The sequence below is a fragment of the Petaurus breviceps genome, unplaced genomic scaffold, assembly GCF_028583685.1.
Source record: "Petaurus breviceps papuanus isolate PSGF00001 unplaced genomic scaffold, PetGlider_PUasm1.0 138, whole genome shotgun sequence".
Taxonomy (NCBI): domain Eukaryota; kingdom Metazoa; phylum Chordata; class Mammalia; order Diprotodontia; family Petauridae; genus Petaurus; species Petaurus breviceps.
Genome location: NW_027185694.1, coordinates 13,142,761 through 13,160,918, shown reverse-complemented (window position 1 = coordinate 13,160,918; position 18,158 = coordinate 13,142,761). Strand labels below are relative to the sequence as shown.

Genomic DNA, 18,158 nt, shown 5'->3' with positions numbered 1-18,158 from the left:
CATGGAATTCTACTACCTTGAACATCCAGGGAGGCCCATAACCTCTTTATTCATAACTAATCATGTTTTGCCTTCATCATGATCTCAGGTTCCTTGACCCATTCCTATTCTCCAATCCACTTCCTTCATTCTGCCTTCACTTGTGTCAGTATCCAGTCTTGACCATATAGTCTGATACTGCAATTTTCATAGCTACTATCTTAGAGTCTTTTGTTCTCCTGATGTATATTTATCCCTGGAAACTCCCCACCACTTGGTTCCTTTGCTTCTGGCTCCAGAGCTGCTGAGCACCACTAAAGAAAGTCACAAAAAATGAGCTGATTTCATGCATTACAAATTCACAGTGATTTATAATAAATTAATAATTATTTGCCTTAAGCTTGGCACTGATACTGTGCGTCAGTTCTTCTACTCTGACCTTATCAATTTCTTATTTCATTCTCCAAGGTAAATTTTCCACATTTATAGCCCCATCTTCCTACATGTAATAGATGACCTAGCCTCCAAAATCACTAACAATATGGAGGATGTGACATGAGTTCCTCAGCTATCTCCCTTCACCTTCCTAATTTCTTAGTCTCCTCACTCACTTCTACTCCTTTCCTCTGGTCACAAAAGATGTATCCTAATGCTTATAACCTTTCACATATTAGTTATTCCTTCCCCCCCTTGCATATTTGTACAAGTCCTTCCTTACCTTTAGCTTGGATGAAAGTTAATTTTTGTTATTACTACTGTAGTTGGTGCCAATGAAGACTTGAACCAATAAACAACACAAAAAAAGTTTTGCATTGCTTAAGTAGCAGCAAAGCATTCGAGTCAGGGGGTACAGCAGGCACAAGAGTAGAAGAAAACTATACCTGCAATTTTTGGGGGGTGGGGAAGAGGAAATCTTGGTTAAGTAACTTGCCCAGGGTCATTCAGCTACTAAGTGTCTGAGGCTGGATTTGAACTCCAGTCTTTCTGACTCCAGGCTGCTCTATCCACTGCCCCACCTGCATTTGTTTTAATGCCTTATTACTTAGATGTCCGTGAGTTTTTGAAAGTGATGCAGACACAAGTTCTAGCAGGTTCTACCAAGCTGGAAAGGGTTCAAGTGCTATCAGGATAATGGGATCTGTGACAACTGTCTGAGGATCAGGCTAGCAAAGCTTAGAGAAATTCCTCACAAAAAGGCTGGGCCCTGGCAGATGAATACATTTGGTAAAGGCAACCCATAAAATACTGACAAAAAATTCAGTTCCCAAATCGTAGACAGAAATCCAAAAAAAAAAAAAAACCAGACATTTATGAAGTTACCACTTAAAAGTATTGTGAAACAGTAAGACAAAGGCACTACTCTTGAAATGCTTACCAATAAGATTCAGCATTTATCTTATAGAAGATCTTACAGATCTTCTCTGTGAGGTCAAGGATAAAATGTAGATCTATATCTACTTATAGATTTATATGGCAGTCCTGAAGCAGATATAAAATGGGGAGAGCTTTAGAAACTCTCATTGTCTGGATTTATAACCCTGATATATTCATAATGTATTACTAGTTGGGCCTAACTGGTAGATTTCTCAGCTTCTAGGTAAGTGTAATCTTTGTAGCCTGTGAGTATTCATGAAGATCATCTGGACAATCACTTACCTTATCATCCAAGAGTTTAGACTGAATTATTTTTTTTCTAAGTAAGACACTGTTTCTTCTTTCCTTTACAGTGTATATACTGTGAGTCTCAGAATTTATAAATCACTTAATAATCTTTGTATTTTTCGAGTAGGCTTTTAGATAAAGAGGAAAAAGAACTGAAATGAATAACCCATTTTCTGCTTCTGCTGATCACTCCCTTATTTATTCACCAAATTTAGGGGATGGGCTAAAATGCTACAGAGCATTTTATGCATGTTGACAAAAGGGACATTAGGAGCTAATACCACAAAAGAGGAAAAAGATACTGATTTTTAGTCCCCACTCTACAAAGAACAACCACCACCAAGGATATTAGTAATATAGTATGATTGAGTACACAACAAATGGATTTATTGCTTTTTATTATTTTTGTAAAATGATTTAGAGAAATTATTCATGTATTTAGCATTATAGATGTGACTATAAATTGAAATTCTACCTAAGTGATAAATTTCCAACAATTCACTGGAGTAAAATTCCTACAATGGGCTATTCATAGAACGTCTCTAGCTGTCAATAGAAATGTAAGGAAAGGGCAAACAGCATAGTCAAGAAAACATGGTTAGGTAAGATTTATTCATCAGAGCAAAGGATTTCATGCAAACATAATTCTGAAAAAGAGTTAATGAAATCTCAAGTTTTTTTTTTCCCAAGATAAAGATATTTAACAAACTGGCACTATTTAATGGTATATACAACTGATGATAAAATTGAAACAAAAGTATATCCTAAAAAATCACATCCTTTCTATTAAGATATTTCTAAAATTAAGAAATGACTTTTGCCAGTAGACTGTTCTATACCATAGACAGCATTAGACTATATCATTTAAACTAAAGTATGTTCCCAATTATGTTTATGGCACACACTCAAACTTTGCATCTCAGTGTCATCATTTTCCAAGTACAAAAATAAACACTGATTGATTTCATAATGAGCGTGGCAGGATTAACTTGATAGTAAAGCATCTTGAAAATATTAAGTGGGGCCCATTACATTGATGATGTTGAGATAAAGAACTAATATCTCATTTAATGGATCACTGTATTACATCAGGATTGACTGGATGAAGTTTTAGAGAACATAATCTAGAATATAGCAGACCTAAATCTGTTTAAAAAGGAATCTACCATATTATATTAAATACTCAGAGTTGCCCCTACTACATGTCTTATTCAAGGAATACTTCTTCAGTCCTCTTCCATGATAATGTGGAACACAGAAGGTATTTGATTTAATCAGTCAGGTCTGTAGAAATGGACATGTCTGTTTCCATGGAGTCACATACCACACTATCATTGACATACTTCTCCATGGAGACAGAGCAGGGGAGTCAGGAGATACTAAAACGAATGAATTCACTGAGTGGTTAGTGAGCAAAGCTGAATCCAGACAAAATGCTTCATCCGTTGTGACATGCCACAGTCTAGAAAAGTGAAACACAGCATACATTTTGAGATAAAACATAAAGGCCAAATAAAAGTATGGTTAAAATACATGCAAGTTTAGGAAGAAATAGGAGTTAATTACAGAAGAATACAAAATTTGGGAACGATGACAGCAAAAGTATTATTGACAACCAAAGTGGAAAAATTTTTATTAAAAATAAGGTATCAGAACAAATCAAGGTAAGAAGTTTAAAAACCAAGGAGAACAGTTTAAAATTACCACCAATTTATATCATGATTTGAATGTTTTATGTTTTCTATTTTTAAGGGTCTTGTTTAAAAATAATTGGTCTAATAACAGGATTTATACTTTTCCCTTGCAGAATTACAAGTATAAGGTAGTTTAAGTTCCATGTAAAAAAGTTAATTATCAAATAAACTACTTATATGAATGACTGAACCTGTACTGTACTTGACTTCATCAGTGGAGACCAAAACAGACCACAGCCCATTCTTTGCTTGAATGGGGGGAAAGGGGAGAGAAGAAATCACATGGTGATCAGCCTCCAAACTTAACGAGCCTGTTTCTTTGGCTACAGATGAGTTTCTCTACATACATGAAGGTTTTACAGCTAATAAGCCTTGCTTGTGTTACTGTTACACTGGAATAGGGTGCTAGTGTAGGAGCCTGGATTACTGGCTGCAAATTCAAATCTTGCCATACTCAATTCCAAGAATATATTCATCTCTAAAATAATAAGTCCCTTGATCTATGGATTACCCTTTCTTACAATATTAAAAGCTTTTTCACTTATTATCTCACACATAAAGAATTTCAGAAAACAATATCCTTAAGTGTTAAGGCACCAAGATCTACTCTGATGCTTCATTGTGGTGTGGAGTTCTTAAAGACTATGCCAGCAGAATGAAAGCTATTGTAGAGCCTTTTTAGAAAGGTTTCAGCCAGAGATTGTCTGCTTTTTGAGGACCACATTAGGTATGGAGGAACCACATGGATGGGATGGTCAGCTGGCAATGGATTTTTTGTCCATAGCAATCTAAGAAACAATCTTAAACAACCCCCTTTTATTTCTGTAATAATGGTAGCAGAATGATGAAAAACAGGGTAGGGGTAGTTAAAAATCACATGGTTTTAAGATCATCTTTAAACATTAATTATTGGTGCTCTAAATGTGAGAGCCTAGTCTAGTAACCAGCAAGTTGATATACTGATGAAGGAACAAAATTATATCACTCTTGATAGTCTTGCAATAAATGAAATGGATAGATGAAAGGAAGTTATAGTTAAATGGTGAGATGAATCACAGGGTTCACCTTGGAAAGGCAAATAGAAGACCTAATGAAGTTAATTTTATTTTACATCTATAATAGCAGAAAAAACATCATTACTACATTTCATGAAACATTTACACTCAATACTCATAAGCATATGCAAAAAACCCCCAAAAACCACACCATGAAGAAAATTGTAACTTATACACCAACATCCATTGGTAAGCAGAGAAATAAAAATGTTAAGGCAATCTAAATGAAATCGACATATCCAATACTTGGTAACTTCAATGCAAAGGATGGCAAAAATATGTTGGAAAACAAGGTTCAAGAGTGAGGCACAAGAAAGGTCAAAGGCTGTCACTCATTTGAAATCTTGCACTTATATATCACAAATATTTGTCTTTAAGAAGGGAGTTGGGAGATTAGGCAAGCACCAGATAAAATCACAGAGGATGAAACTGATAATATTTTAACAGACGGGAAATGACAGATTATTGGTGTTAATTACAAATCATTTATCTTATATAATCAATTTGTTAAAATAAAGATCAACATTAATACAAAACTAGAAGAATAAAAATTAGAAGAAAATATGGTGAATGATTCAAATGCAAAGAAATTAGATAAGCTGTTGACATAATAAAAGAGGAATGGATAAAAGAATAAATACTGACATAGACTGTCACCATTTTTGTTACTGTTTCAGACACATTTTCATCAAAGTATGGAATTTCTGGTAACAAAATTCTTATCAGCAACTCTTCTGCATTTTGGTCTTAGAGAATTGCTTGAGGTGCTGAAAGGTTAAGTGATTTGCCCAGGTATCAACATTTTTAAAGGAATCTAATAGAGGTAAAGGAATTGCTTCAGTGAAGAGATCAATGATCTCCACACCAAGCAAAGATAGATGGCATCTAGGATCATTACCATTTGGAATAGAGATGCATTTGAAAAATCTTATGGAGAGGGATGGTAGAAAATAATTATTATCAGTATTATTTCATGAAACAGTGGAAAGCATGGAGGAAAAAATAAGCTTATAAAAAGCATGGCATGAGATCCAATTAAGTCGGGCATCCCAGACATTTTAAGATACAAATGGAAGGACAAGGATGAATTAACAAATGGTGTATCAAGATTTCTATAATATACTCTTCTTCCATGATTGATAACAGACCCACCACAACTGGATTTTAACGTCAAAATCTATTCTAAAGAAAACAGATGGGAAGAGCAGAAAAACTAAAGTCCAGGTGTCAGTAAATTATATCTTGCCAGCCAAACCTAACCCACTGCCTACTATAAGGCCTGAAGGGCAAAAATGGCTTTTACATTTTCAAATAAAGTTTTATTGTATTTAAGAATGTAAAAGCCATTCTTAGCTCACACGCCATACAAAAACAGGTAGTGGGTCAGATATGGTAGTAAACCATCGTTTGCTCACCCCTGGACTAGACAGTGAGGAGGTTCCTGATGGAAACAAAATTCTTAAGTGAGTTGAAGGATCAAGTTTCAAGAGATCTGAAAGAGAGATGAGTAATCAAATCAAATCATAGATCTTACTATCATCCCAAAACGCAACTGAGAAAATAAACAAAAATTACTGATCTAGATGGTTATTTTCCCATTTCTAAAACTATTACAGTAATCTACACATGTTTTAGGGCATCCTTGATGAAAGTATAAGAAGGGAACAGAAGGAATTTTAAGTGATATTCTATAGCATACCAAATCTTTACAGTCAGACAATTGAAAGATTTAGAGAATATAAGATCTCATTGTGCTTATTGTTGACTATAAAAAAAGACCTTTGATTTGGCAAAGCAAAACACCACTTTACAGGTTCTCATTTAACAAAGTGTATCCATGAATATGTCAGATTTTTACAAAATTCTTTGAAGGATGTAATAATAAAGATAAATTTGTTTTGTGACCTATGCTTTTTTTTTGGGAGGGCAATTGGGGTTAAGTGACTTGCCCAAGGTCACACAGCTAGGTTTTTGTGTTAAGTGTCAGAGGCCGAATTTGAACTCAGGTCCTCCTGACTCCAGGGATGGTGCTCTATTCACTGAACCACCTAGCCGCCCTGTGACTTATGATTATTAATGTCAAACAAAGAATAACACAAGGAAACAAGCACTACCATGCCACTATCATAGGGGATGTCTGATGCTCCTATTTGTAGATGACACTGCTGATTCCATGAAGCCCTATATTGTTTCAACATGTCCTAAATAAGATCTATAAATCACTCAACAATTTGGTCTAATCATCCAATAGTTGAAAAACCAAGTGGGTAAAGAATGCCTATTGTCCAAGCTATGAGATACAGCTGTATAGACTGGAGCATAAGTACACAAAGCTTGGATGGACACCATGAATGGACAATGAATTGGGACAAGGACTGAATAAGAAGAAGGTAGGCTACACTATCTTTGAGAAACTCAGCAGTATTTTTTTTACCCTAATATTGTCTCTGAAATTTATCTTCTTAAGATCAATATTTCTTCTGGTAATTCTACCTGCATAACTTCAGGTCATGGAACATTACAGTTTACAAATAATTAAAGTTTCAGGTGACTCAAAGGGGCAATAAGGTAGAGTGCTGTCAGCTTGATCCAGAGTACCAACCAATAATTGTACAAAAGAAGTATTTTAAAAGATTATCATTGGACAGAAGTATTACTTGAAAAGAAGGTGATCCCATCCTGTATCATGATTTCTTAGTTTTTATGCAATGTCAAGTTATCTAGAGGAAGGCCTTCTAGATCTAGAAGGAAGTTCTGTGGAAGATTTAAGGGAGGACATGAACAAGGATTGTGCAAGACAGGGCATAAATGGGTTTTGATTTGCACCTATGGGTTAAATTTCACATTGATGAGTTCATAGATCCACCGAAGTATCAAAGTTTAAGTGTTAGAGAGAACTTTTCCCTCTTGCCTGAATCCAATTCCTTCAAATCAAGGACATAAATTAAAAAATAAATTAAGCTAAGTTCCTCCTATCATTAATGAAACTAAACATGAAAGCATTTTTTTATACATACTGCCCACTCAATAGCCAGGACTGTTATAATGTTTATTTTCATATGCTTCCACATGATTTTGTGGAGGGTAATATTGACTTTAATCTCCATTGGTACTGCTATAAAAAGGGTTATCACCAGTACATCATCTCTGAATAGATGCCATAGTGTAGGAATAAAAATTAACTCTGGTTAGTATCAAAGTGGAGGTCTAGTACAAAAATCTATTCACAAAAATTATATTAGAAAATGTGTAATTCATAAAATAAGGTTTACAGAAAGACAATCCTATTAATAAAAGTAAAGCTCAAAAAGTTTAATAGTTGGGAGAAAATTTGAAACTCAAGGGATTGTGGAACTGAATTTAGTAAACTAAAAGTAAATAAATGAATTTAAATTAAAAAAAAAGTTTTATAGTTGAATGCTGTTAGATTTGTGCATTCTTCACAAGTAGCCTGGCATTTAAGACTCCGACAGCTTTATTTCACGCATAGTCCTCCCTTTCTTCATTCTCTGACCCAGAGAGTTTTTTTGTTTTTTGTTCCCTAGTCTTGGCATGCCTTCATCTTTTTAAAAAAATTTAATATTTTATTTTTCCCCAATCACATGTAAATCTTCTTAGCTTTTACATATGAAACCCCTTCTTCCTGGAAAAGACCCTATACCTATAGAAATCCTCCTTCTCCAAGGCTAAGTTCAGCTATTTCCTCATCCATGAAATCTTCTATAACCTCTCCAGACAAAAGGAATAATGTCTTTTACCTTTATAATGAGGAATATAATGAGGAATCTGGGCTTCTCTAAGGGTCTCTTCCAGCTTGGAATCTTAACATGTGATCTCTACTGGCTGGGAACAATTCCTTACATAGAGCATGTATTTAATTATTTATATTGAATTGTTGGATTTTAATTGATTCAGTTATTTCAGTTTTCACATTTATATCTCAGAAATGAGAGGTGTCATACTTGCTAACAGCTTATGAAACAATTTTCATTTGTTTAAATTTTTTCTTAAAGTATTCCTTTAAAAAATACAACTGATGTTAATGTGAAAAAACATAAGTAACTGTGGATGATTAATGATGTTGCTTGAAGTACTTATGTTTCCTTAAAATTCTCTAAGAGGGTCATAATGAAAATTACAGAAAAAAGTAAGAATTTGACATGGTTTTTGTTCCTTATTCAGAAGCATTAATGTTAACTCGATTTTCTATACTTATACAGTTTATCAACAATATTAGGTATATAAACTATAAAATTATATAAAGCAATGATTTCTAATTATTTTAGTTTATACCACCATCATTTAAAAAATTAACATATCACATATGTGCTCTTTCAAGTGCACAAATCAGCACAGGAGATTACATATTTATTTTCTTAAAGGCTTCTAGGTCTAGGATAATTTTCCACTGATGCTCAAGGTAACAAATCAAGGTTCAACAGACAGACTTGCTGGTAAAAAGTATTTTATAACTGGATTTCATGTGGTCATTAATTTTAGGTTTCACTTAAATATATATGCTAATAACAAACAATATAACCTAATTTTTGGCACCTTTCTTCTTGGATTCTTAGAATTCTGAATTTCTTTTTACTTTGGATTACTGTACAACACAACAATTACCAGACAACAAAAATGATTAAGAATTATGAATAAGTATATATTTTAAAAATCACATTCACTACATATCTCACTGAAACATGAAAATAAAAAGTCTGAAAAGGGCTGAATCCCTCTGAAGATACTGTTGAAGACTAAATGATCATTATAACATATGGATGTTTAATCTTATTATGTTGGTGTATTTATATATCTCTTTCAGATTTACCAAATTACTTTCCTCACAACAGCCTTTTGAGGTTGCAAGTATTACAGTTACAGTGGAGGTAAGAAGTGTGACATTCATAATTCAACCCTAGTTCCAATGCTTTTTTTTACTACATTCCTGCTTTCCATTACCAGGGATTAAAGTTAAAAGCAACCAGGGAATAATTATCAGAACCACTACAACGAACTTGTGAAAGCAGTAATTATACCTTTTATTTTTTTCTTCTTAATTTTCTGGTTCATTTTGAGTGCTCTCATTTTCAAAGATGAGATACTTTAAAACTTAAGGTGTGTGACCAAGTTCAATAAGGCATGTATATTCCCTGTGACTGACTCATTTTCATGCAGGACCTGCTAGGAAAAAACACCTTCCTATCCTGCTCAGTGGGTACTGCTGTAATCTTCCTCCACAAATTACTTTGCATTTTTACTAACCTGTGTGTTTAGTGTAGTTAATACCAAAATAGAAACATAAATCATCACTCCAGAAATGGAAGAGACCACAGAAGTCAGCTGGTTTAGCACCCTCCCTCTGTTCCCACCACAATTTATAGGTGAGAAAACAGGCCCAGGAAGGCTAAGAGATTGTCCATGGTTCCAAAGTATTAAGTGGAAAAGTCAGAGTTAAAACTCAGGTTCTTAAAACTAGCCTTATGACCTTGGGCAAGTCACTTAACCCCAACTGCCCTCCAAAAAAAAAAAAAGCAAACAAAAACCCCCAGAACCTCAAGTTCTTTAACTTTAAGTTCAGCACTCTGTCCATCTACCCACACTGCCCAATAGAATGTAAATTCCTGGAGAATAGGGTCTATTTTGTGTGTCTCCGTATCCCTAGTGACTAACATAGTGACTTAGATAACGTAGATGCCTAATATTTATTGAAATGAATTTTTAGCCACATTTCATTTTATCTGTAATTTTGGTTATTGGGCATTAACCTTTATCTTCTACGTTTTTCTAGTTTTCTTATTAAATTAGACTCTGGAAAGTGGTTCATAATAGCAAGCATTTATATAGCTCTGTGTAATGGTAAGGGAATTTAAGTATCTTCCCTGCTCCTCAATAGGCCTAGGGAATTTGAAGATCTTAATGGGCTTCACTTGGAGCCCAACAAGAGAAGCTTGCTTAGGGAAAGCTTGTTTTTCAGGAAGACCCACATCTTTTGTTAATTTGTAATTAGGCAGTGGGTCATGAAGGTTGTGATGTCCTCTGTCCCTGGAGAAGGCAATATATACTCCAAAGTGAGGTTTTGCTTTGGGGCTCACTTAGAGGAAGAGTTGTGTGATCTGGTCAGATGAGACTCTGGGTAGCTGTTGAGACCCCTGGCTTTGAAAACCCAGATGTTGATGCTTCTCTCTCTGGTAACTATGTATATATGTAATGGTCAGACAGAGGTCCTGTCGGTGTGTTGAATTGTGTTATTTTCTCTGTCTGTATATTTTGTCTGCTTGTAATTTCTGTTTGTATTTTCTGAAGTTCAGAATGCTGACTTTTCCCCCTGAACTAAGTGAATGATACATATGTTTGATTAAAATAAGATTGTTAACCCCTTTTGAGTTGCTTTCCTTTAGAAAAGCAGATCAAAGAACCTGTGCTAACAGCCATCCTGGGTATACTAGGGTGCTTGCTGTTACATTCTATAAGATTTGTAAAATGCTTTACAAATGTTATCTCATTTTATCCTCATAATGGCCCTAGGAGATAGGTGCTATAATTATCCCCATTTTAAAGATGAGGAAGCTGAGGCAGAAGTTAAATGAGTTAGCCAGGGTCACATAGCTAATAAGTGTCTGAGACTGGAACTGAATTCATATAACTCTCATCTACTATGATTTTACTAACATTCCTTTTGCTTCATAAATACTCTATTTTTAAAAATCCTTTCTGTTTATTTCATCTCCTTTGTGGGCATTTATTCATTCTATTTTCATTCTAATTTTAAAGAGCAATCTTATAGAAATGACTTTCAAAATGACCTATTTTAGGTATTCTTCCTACTTTTTCATTTTGAAAAGTTTTAGACTTTGAAAAAAATATAATTTGTTAAAAGGACAATTCCCACTAAAATGAGTAATTCCTTGCAAATCAAATTGAGATTAAAAAAAACCATGCACTCTCTAAAACAAGGAAGTAAATGCTCCCCCAAACTATTTAAGTTTTCTGACTTTAAAAAGCATGCTTACCTGCTATCAGCTTTTGGAGAGCACCCTTATCTCCATTAACAGCAGCAGCATGAACTTGGGATGCTAATGAGGAACCACTAAGGACCCAGCTCTCTGAAGTGTTCATAGTTTTGTGAGCCTATGCAACCTGAATCAATTGATAAAATACAATTAATGTAATACAAAAGAATTTCTCACATCACTTACTCTTTCATTCTTATCATCTCTATGAAATGGATAGATTACACATAATATGTCATCATAAGTCATTCTTTTAGTTTTACCAGAAAGTTATCCTTTCCATTTAAAAAAATTGTCATATTAAAAAAATTTTTACCCTAGTTATGAAATCCTACCTTGTGGGTATGGAGATTACATTGGACTCTTGAAAGATATGCATGTGTAACATAAGCTTGGGCATAAGGTTTCAAGCACAGTTTCAGTGAAAGATCAAATCTGATGTCCCATAACCAATTTAGCTAAGTATGTGGACATTCTTCACCAATAAGTTGGCTGTTAAGTAATGAATTCTTTGACTATGGCAACCCATGAAACAAAGAAAAGATACATTTAAAAGGGTCTTGAATCTGGGGGGAAGATTGGTGAGGGGGAGGGCAGAGTGGTGGTTGGACAGAGGCAGTGGGAGAAGGCTCTACTGGAGTAATAGAAAAGGGGACAGACCATACTAGGAATGAGTTTTTAGACTAGACCCCTAGAAATATCGGACTATACAAAGAGTAACTGTAGTTAGAGTTTTGTATTAAGAATGATGAATTGATTTACTGATGGAAAAATTGAATTGCAACAAATGACCAGAAGACAAAAGGAAGCTGTAGTTAAATAACAGATTACCGGTTTTCCTGGCCAAGGCAAACAAAGGAGTTGCAAGAGTTGGTTTAATTATATACCTAAAGGCATTAAGTAACATAATTTCATGGGCTACTTGGTATTCTTATCTTGCAGTGCTCTTAATAAGCATAAACAAAAAGATGACCTGACCTATGAGGATAACTGTAGTTAATGCACCAACAGCTGTTAGAACAGGTGTTCTTAAACTTGTCTTGTTATGGACCCCTTAGGGTAGTCTGGCAAAGCCTCTGGACCCCTTCTCAGAATACTGTTAGTAAATATATACCATAAACCACATTTAGACTATCACAAAGGAAATCATTACATTAAAATGAACTCAGTAGATAAACAAGCAGAAATATTCTATTAAGAACTTGACAAGCCCTCCAAATAAAGTCAACATATACCTTTTATACTCAGTGACATCAATGGCAGGGTGCGCACGGAGAAAGTAGGTTAACAAATATAGCTCAGATTTCAGAAAAGGCAGAGGCCAAAGACCTGTAGAAAACCCAGAAGACTATGCCTACACTTTATTCCAGGAGAAAGCAAAGGCATTAAATATGATGAACACAGGAAAAAATAATTATACACAAAATGAAATTAAATCTCGATAGGAAACATCTGCTTTCTACTGTGGAAGCCATACTAGAATCAGTTTGACTCCAATGAACTTAACTACAGTTGGACTGCAAGTTTAGTTTGAGCAAAGGTAAAAAAAAATCAAATTATTAAAAAACAAAGAAAAATGTAAGAAAAAAAGGAAGATACTGCCTACAATTTCAATAAATTCAACCTAGTCTATTCAAAGTAGCTATAAAGTGGGAAATGGAAAAAGTTAAAGATATCGGTCTTATCACCACTAAAGTTTAATTGATACAACGAAATGACCATAATAATGTCAAAAGAGTTCAGAAACTGCCTTAATCAGTGAATACTTTATCTCTTTGCCAAATGGGGAGACATGATAGCCAAGGAAGGGTAATACTGGTTTGAAAAATAAACTTATTTATAAAACCTACAGGAGAATGGCAAAAGACTACCATTATCACTTTATAAAATCATGAAAAGCAGTAGAAATGAAATCAAGTCTGCAGAAAGCTTGAGGTTCCCCCTAATAGAGCCAAATCACACCAAGGGCATTCATTGGTGAAAATGGTAAGGAGACAACAAATGGGTAGAAAATGGAATGAATTTATCAGTATTTTTACAATAATCTATTTTCATATTAGTAACAGAGGAGCTATCAAATTGGGATCCCAACTTTTCAATTTCCAATGTGCTACACAAAGAAGTTACTAAAGCAATTAAATAGATGAATTTAGGAAAAGCAGCTACACAAGAGAAGAACTTTATACCAAAAAAATTAGTGCTGGACGTAATACTGTTTTGAAAGCCTTGAATTACTATTATTATGTATTTATTTTTCAGAAAATATCTCAGGAAGAAAATACTGTTCCTCCCCTACCAAAAAAAAAATGGAGGGAGAAGAAAATTAGAAATACTACTACTAATTCAAAGAAGGTGATAGAGAGAGCATCAATAATTAAGGACTTCTATCACCTTTACAAATCTTTGTGAGAATGATCAATACCCATATATGGAGTAAATTTTTTGAAAAAGTAAAAGAGAATAAACAGGCTTTCAGAAATGATTCTTTACAGAAGACTACAATTTTATAGTCACATAATTAACTGAAAGGCACAAAGAATGCAAGATCTCCCTATAATTACTGTTTGCTGATAACAAAAAAGTATTTGACTCAATAGAGCAAAAACACTTAATGGGTCTTACAATAAACAGTCTTTCATGAGATCATACAGGATTTCTTCATAAATGCAATTGTATATAACCTTGCTCCAAGATCCTCTGATTATCAATTTCAAAGGAGGTATCGGAGAGGTATGACACATTAGTGTAACTGTGGTCCAATTGAAAGAGGAATCTCCTACAATGAGGCCCTCAAGATGTCCCTATTTGGGGACATTGTCCTGATTTTAAACCCCAGAACACTATTAATGCTCCTCAACGAAATCTATGAAGCAGAAGTTGTACAGTAGAAAGCTATGGATTTGGAGAAAGGGGACCTATGTTTGAATCCTACTACTGGTATTCCCAGTATAACTTTGGGTAAGTGACTTCTCAGAAATCAATTCTCTCATTGGTAAAAATAATAGGGCTGGATTATCAGATCTCTTCCAGCTGTAAATCCTAATAATATTAAAAAGAAATTGGCATAACAATTTATACAGGAATAAATATGATGAACATTACTTAATGAACAGGATGAAAATTATTTAATGTCCAGAAGACAACAGGCAGTTAAATGTTACCTAGGTACACAAAGTTTGGTAAGGCACTGCAATGAATGAGACCCAGAATTGAAATGAGAAGAGAGGAGCAGATTGAATTTGAGAAATTAAGCAGTCATTTTTAACTATCCCAAGCTGATCCTCTGCAACAAGGTCCACCTTTTAAAAAACAAACTATTTTTATTCCATTAGCTATTTCCCAATTACATGTAAAAATTTTAAAACAATTTTTAAAAAAAATTTTGAGTTCCAAATTCTTTCCCTTCCTGCTCTTCCCCCCTCCCTGAAAAGGACAAGCCGTTTGATTTTGATTATATATGTAAGGTCAAGTAAAACATATTTCCTTATCACAAAGTACATCTATTTTTTTAAACAAAAATGTTTCCCCAACAATACTACATTGTTGCAAATATTGGATTCTACAAAGACTTCAAAGTGCAAGTGACTCAAAAGATAATGGAGAGATCTACTGTTTCCCTGATAATAAGACCTATCCCGAAAATAAGCCCTCCCCTTACTGTGTAAGATTCCTCTAAAATAAGCCCTCCCCCGAAAATAAGCCCTGTTGAGATTGCTACTGTAAGTGAAGGTGATCCCCTGCGCTACCTCTGTATGCACCCCCCCCCCCTGTGAAACGCACAGCCGCGCTCCTAGCTGCATCCAATCAGAGCTGCAACAGTGAGCGCGTCATCCTGTTCTTCCCCAGTGATTTGCTTATTGAATAAAGGAACATTTTTTTGTTCACATTTACCTGTTTATTAAAATTGCTGTCAATGTTCATTAAAATAAGCCCTCCCCTGAAAATAAGCCCTCTGGTGTTTTTCTGGCCAAAAAAAATAATAAGACAGTGTCTTATTATTGGGGAAACACGGTAGTAACCCAAGGAGGTTGTAATTTATTTCCAAAGAAGACCTATAAGCAAGATGCAGTAAAGCTGAAAAATTGTATGATTAGAAGAAAAGGTGGACTATTTTAGGAAGCTAGGTAGCACAGTGGATAGAGCGTTTGACTTGGGAGTCAGGAATACCTGCGTTTAAATCCAGCCTCAGACATTTAGTAGCTCTGTGAACCTAGGCAAGTCACTTAACCTCTCTCAGCCTGTTTCCTCATCTGTAAACTGGAGAGAAAAATAACACCCAGCTCTCAGGGTTGTGAAAACATTTTGTAAATTGTAGAGCAGTTTAATTGCTCCTTATTATGAGACTGGACACTTAGTATAACAGCTCAAGTACTCTATCAGTATTCATGAAATGTAAGCTTCCCAGTATATTTCTAATATTTTAGACACACTCATTGGAGAAACCATGGAAGAAAACAAACTAGACTTTTACAGGTTTAAAAAGCATGAAGGGTTTGCAAACTGCACCAATGGATAGAATGCTCCTATCAAAGAAATCACAGATTCATTTAGTAAAACTTTCTTCTCTCCTCTCCTGACATTACCTAGGAAAATGCGGACTGGTAGATGCAGGGTGTCCCATGGTTCACATAGCCTAGGACTATGCTGCCAACAGAGGGCCCAAGGCATGCTTGGTGGGTGGGCAAAATTGCTGCCCATCCCAAAATCCTTCCTGAAAGGTTAAAAACAGCATAGTGTAGTGGAAAAATCACTGACCTGGGAGTCTGGTCACTTAATAGGGCCACTGTAGAAGGTGCACCATAGGAGTAAAAGACTAGAAATCTTACCTCTAAGAGGCCTTCCAACTAGAAGTCTATGATTTGGGAATCGGTAAGTAATTCAGTGACTTGAGTCAGGAAATTTTGGCTAACCCCTGCTCTGCCCCTAAATACTTATACAAATTTCAGCCCCTTTGGGTTTTAATTTCCACATCTGCAAAATGAGAGGACAGAGTAATCTCTAAGATCCCTTCAGGTCTAACCCTCTTTTATTATCCCATGACTGATTTCATGACTGCACATGTAAATTCACAAGTGGATTTTCTCTGAAATGAAAATCTTCCTAAATGCATTGCTATCTGGAATAAATTAGGATTAAGCCATGGATAAAATAATTGTGGAAATTAAATCCCTGTCCTATGCTTTTATATGGCCAGTCCAGACAGACTAGGTCTATGTGGAAAGAATACTTTATATTTGAAATAAGGAGGTAACATTGGCAGCAAATGTAGTTGCTAATTTAGTGAAAGCAAGCAGTTAAAGGAAATGCAATGTTATTCATATACTACTATTCAAATAGTTGAAGGGCTTTGTTTTATACAATTGGCCTCCTTAGGCTAAAAGGTAAGGTTCCTAAAGGGACTGTTTTCACTTTTGTCTTAGTGTCCCTACCACTTAACACTTAAATGTTTTTCAATTGGTTTATTGTAAAAGCCTCCTGAGAGAGGGCAAATCAGAGAATTTCAATTTAGTCTCTGATCTACCCAGGGCCAATGAATATATTTCTGTTCTGGACATTCAAGGTCCTTCACAATCTGGATCCAATTATGTCTTACTACAAACTACTCCCCTTTCAATTATCTACATTCTAGCCTTACTAGACTACTGTTGTCGATCCTTATCCTATATCTATGCCCAGAATGGATTTTCTTCTCCTACACTTTCAGGTCTGCCAATTTCTGTTGAAGTACTTTTCAGGCCCAACTGAGGTACTGCTTTCTTCACAAAACCTTACCTGTTATCTCTCAAGTGATTTCTCATAGTACTCTACCTGGAGAGGCCCTTTTGCTCATATCACAATCTCCTTTTTTATCAGTTATTTGTGTTCTACTTCACAGACTCTCACTCCCATTTGATTGTAAACTCCTTAAGACCAAAGTACTTGTCATATCTGTCTATGTATTCCCAGCAACTGAACTGAATTTTCTTTCTGGTGCTATAACATAAGTATTTGGAGACAGAAAATCCAAACTGGCCGACCAGTTTTCAAGGAGTAGCTAGTACCCTTGGGCTACTGCTTGGAAAGATACTATTCTTCAGCTCCAAAAAACATTTATCAACCTGACTTAGGTCAGTCTGACTGGTTCCAAATAAGTGTCCAGCACCAAGAATAAAAAAATACAGTTTCCCCCGAAAGCATGCCACTACAACCTCAGAGACTCAAGATCTGGCAGAGTTGCGAGATAGATCTCTTCAGTCAACCTAGATCATGTTCCTCCTTGTCAGTGAAAAGGATTACTGGATCAGTCTCTGCTCTGGAGGAAGGCGGGTTTCCTAATGATGCTCACGTTGTACTGGTCGGGAAAACTTGGGCTGATACTCTGGCAGGAAAGATCCCGGAGGCATCCCCATCACTCAGGGTTATGTTTCTGAAGGCATTTTACAGAACCTGAAAACTTTCTTCAGGCTTCAGGCACGTCAGCTGTACCCATACTGGAAAGAATCGTGTCACTAACGGGGGTTACCGAGATCAGCACAAGTCGGACACTACGGTAAGAAGCAAGTGTTCTTAGGCGCTAGTAAGAATGACCCGGCTGCCCTAGGTCTCCAGGGCTGGGTCACTCTTTTTGGCGGGGGGGGGGGGGGGGGGGGGGGGGGGGGGGGGGATGAGATGCCCCGGGGGGGGGGGGGGGAGGTGTTCTTATCGCCCAGCCACCCCCCCCCCCTCAAAAACCAATGTCTGACCGCCGGGGCTGAAACCCCTCGCGGGGACGGGGGAGG

The 18,158-nt window shown here is 35.7% G+C and overlaps 1 protein-coding gene across 4 annotated transcripts in view; it reads right to left on the bottom strand.

Moving 5' to 3' along the window:
- The window catches only part of INVS (inversin), a 236,964-nt gene that overhangs the window by 217,960 nt on the left and 846 nt on the right, over positions 1 to 18,158 (bottom strand). For 3 of the 4 annotated variants that reach the window (XR_011171998.1, XM_069105795.1, XM_069105785.1), the window contains exon 2: positions 11,401 to 11,527. Coding sequence is in view for 3 of the 4 variants with exons in the window: in XM_069105795.1 (XP_068961896.1) it covers positions 11,401 to 11,506 (106 nt within the window). In the remaining variant the exon portion in view is untranslated. Of the gene's footprint in view, positions 1 to 11,400; positions 11,528 to 15,567; positions 15,660 to 18,158 lie in introns of those variants that run through there. The other variant, XM_069105805.1, reaches the window with a different exon arrangement.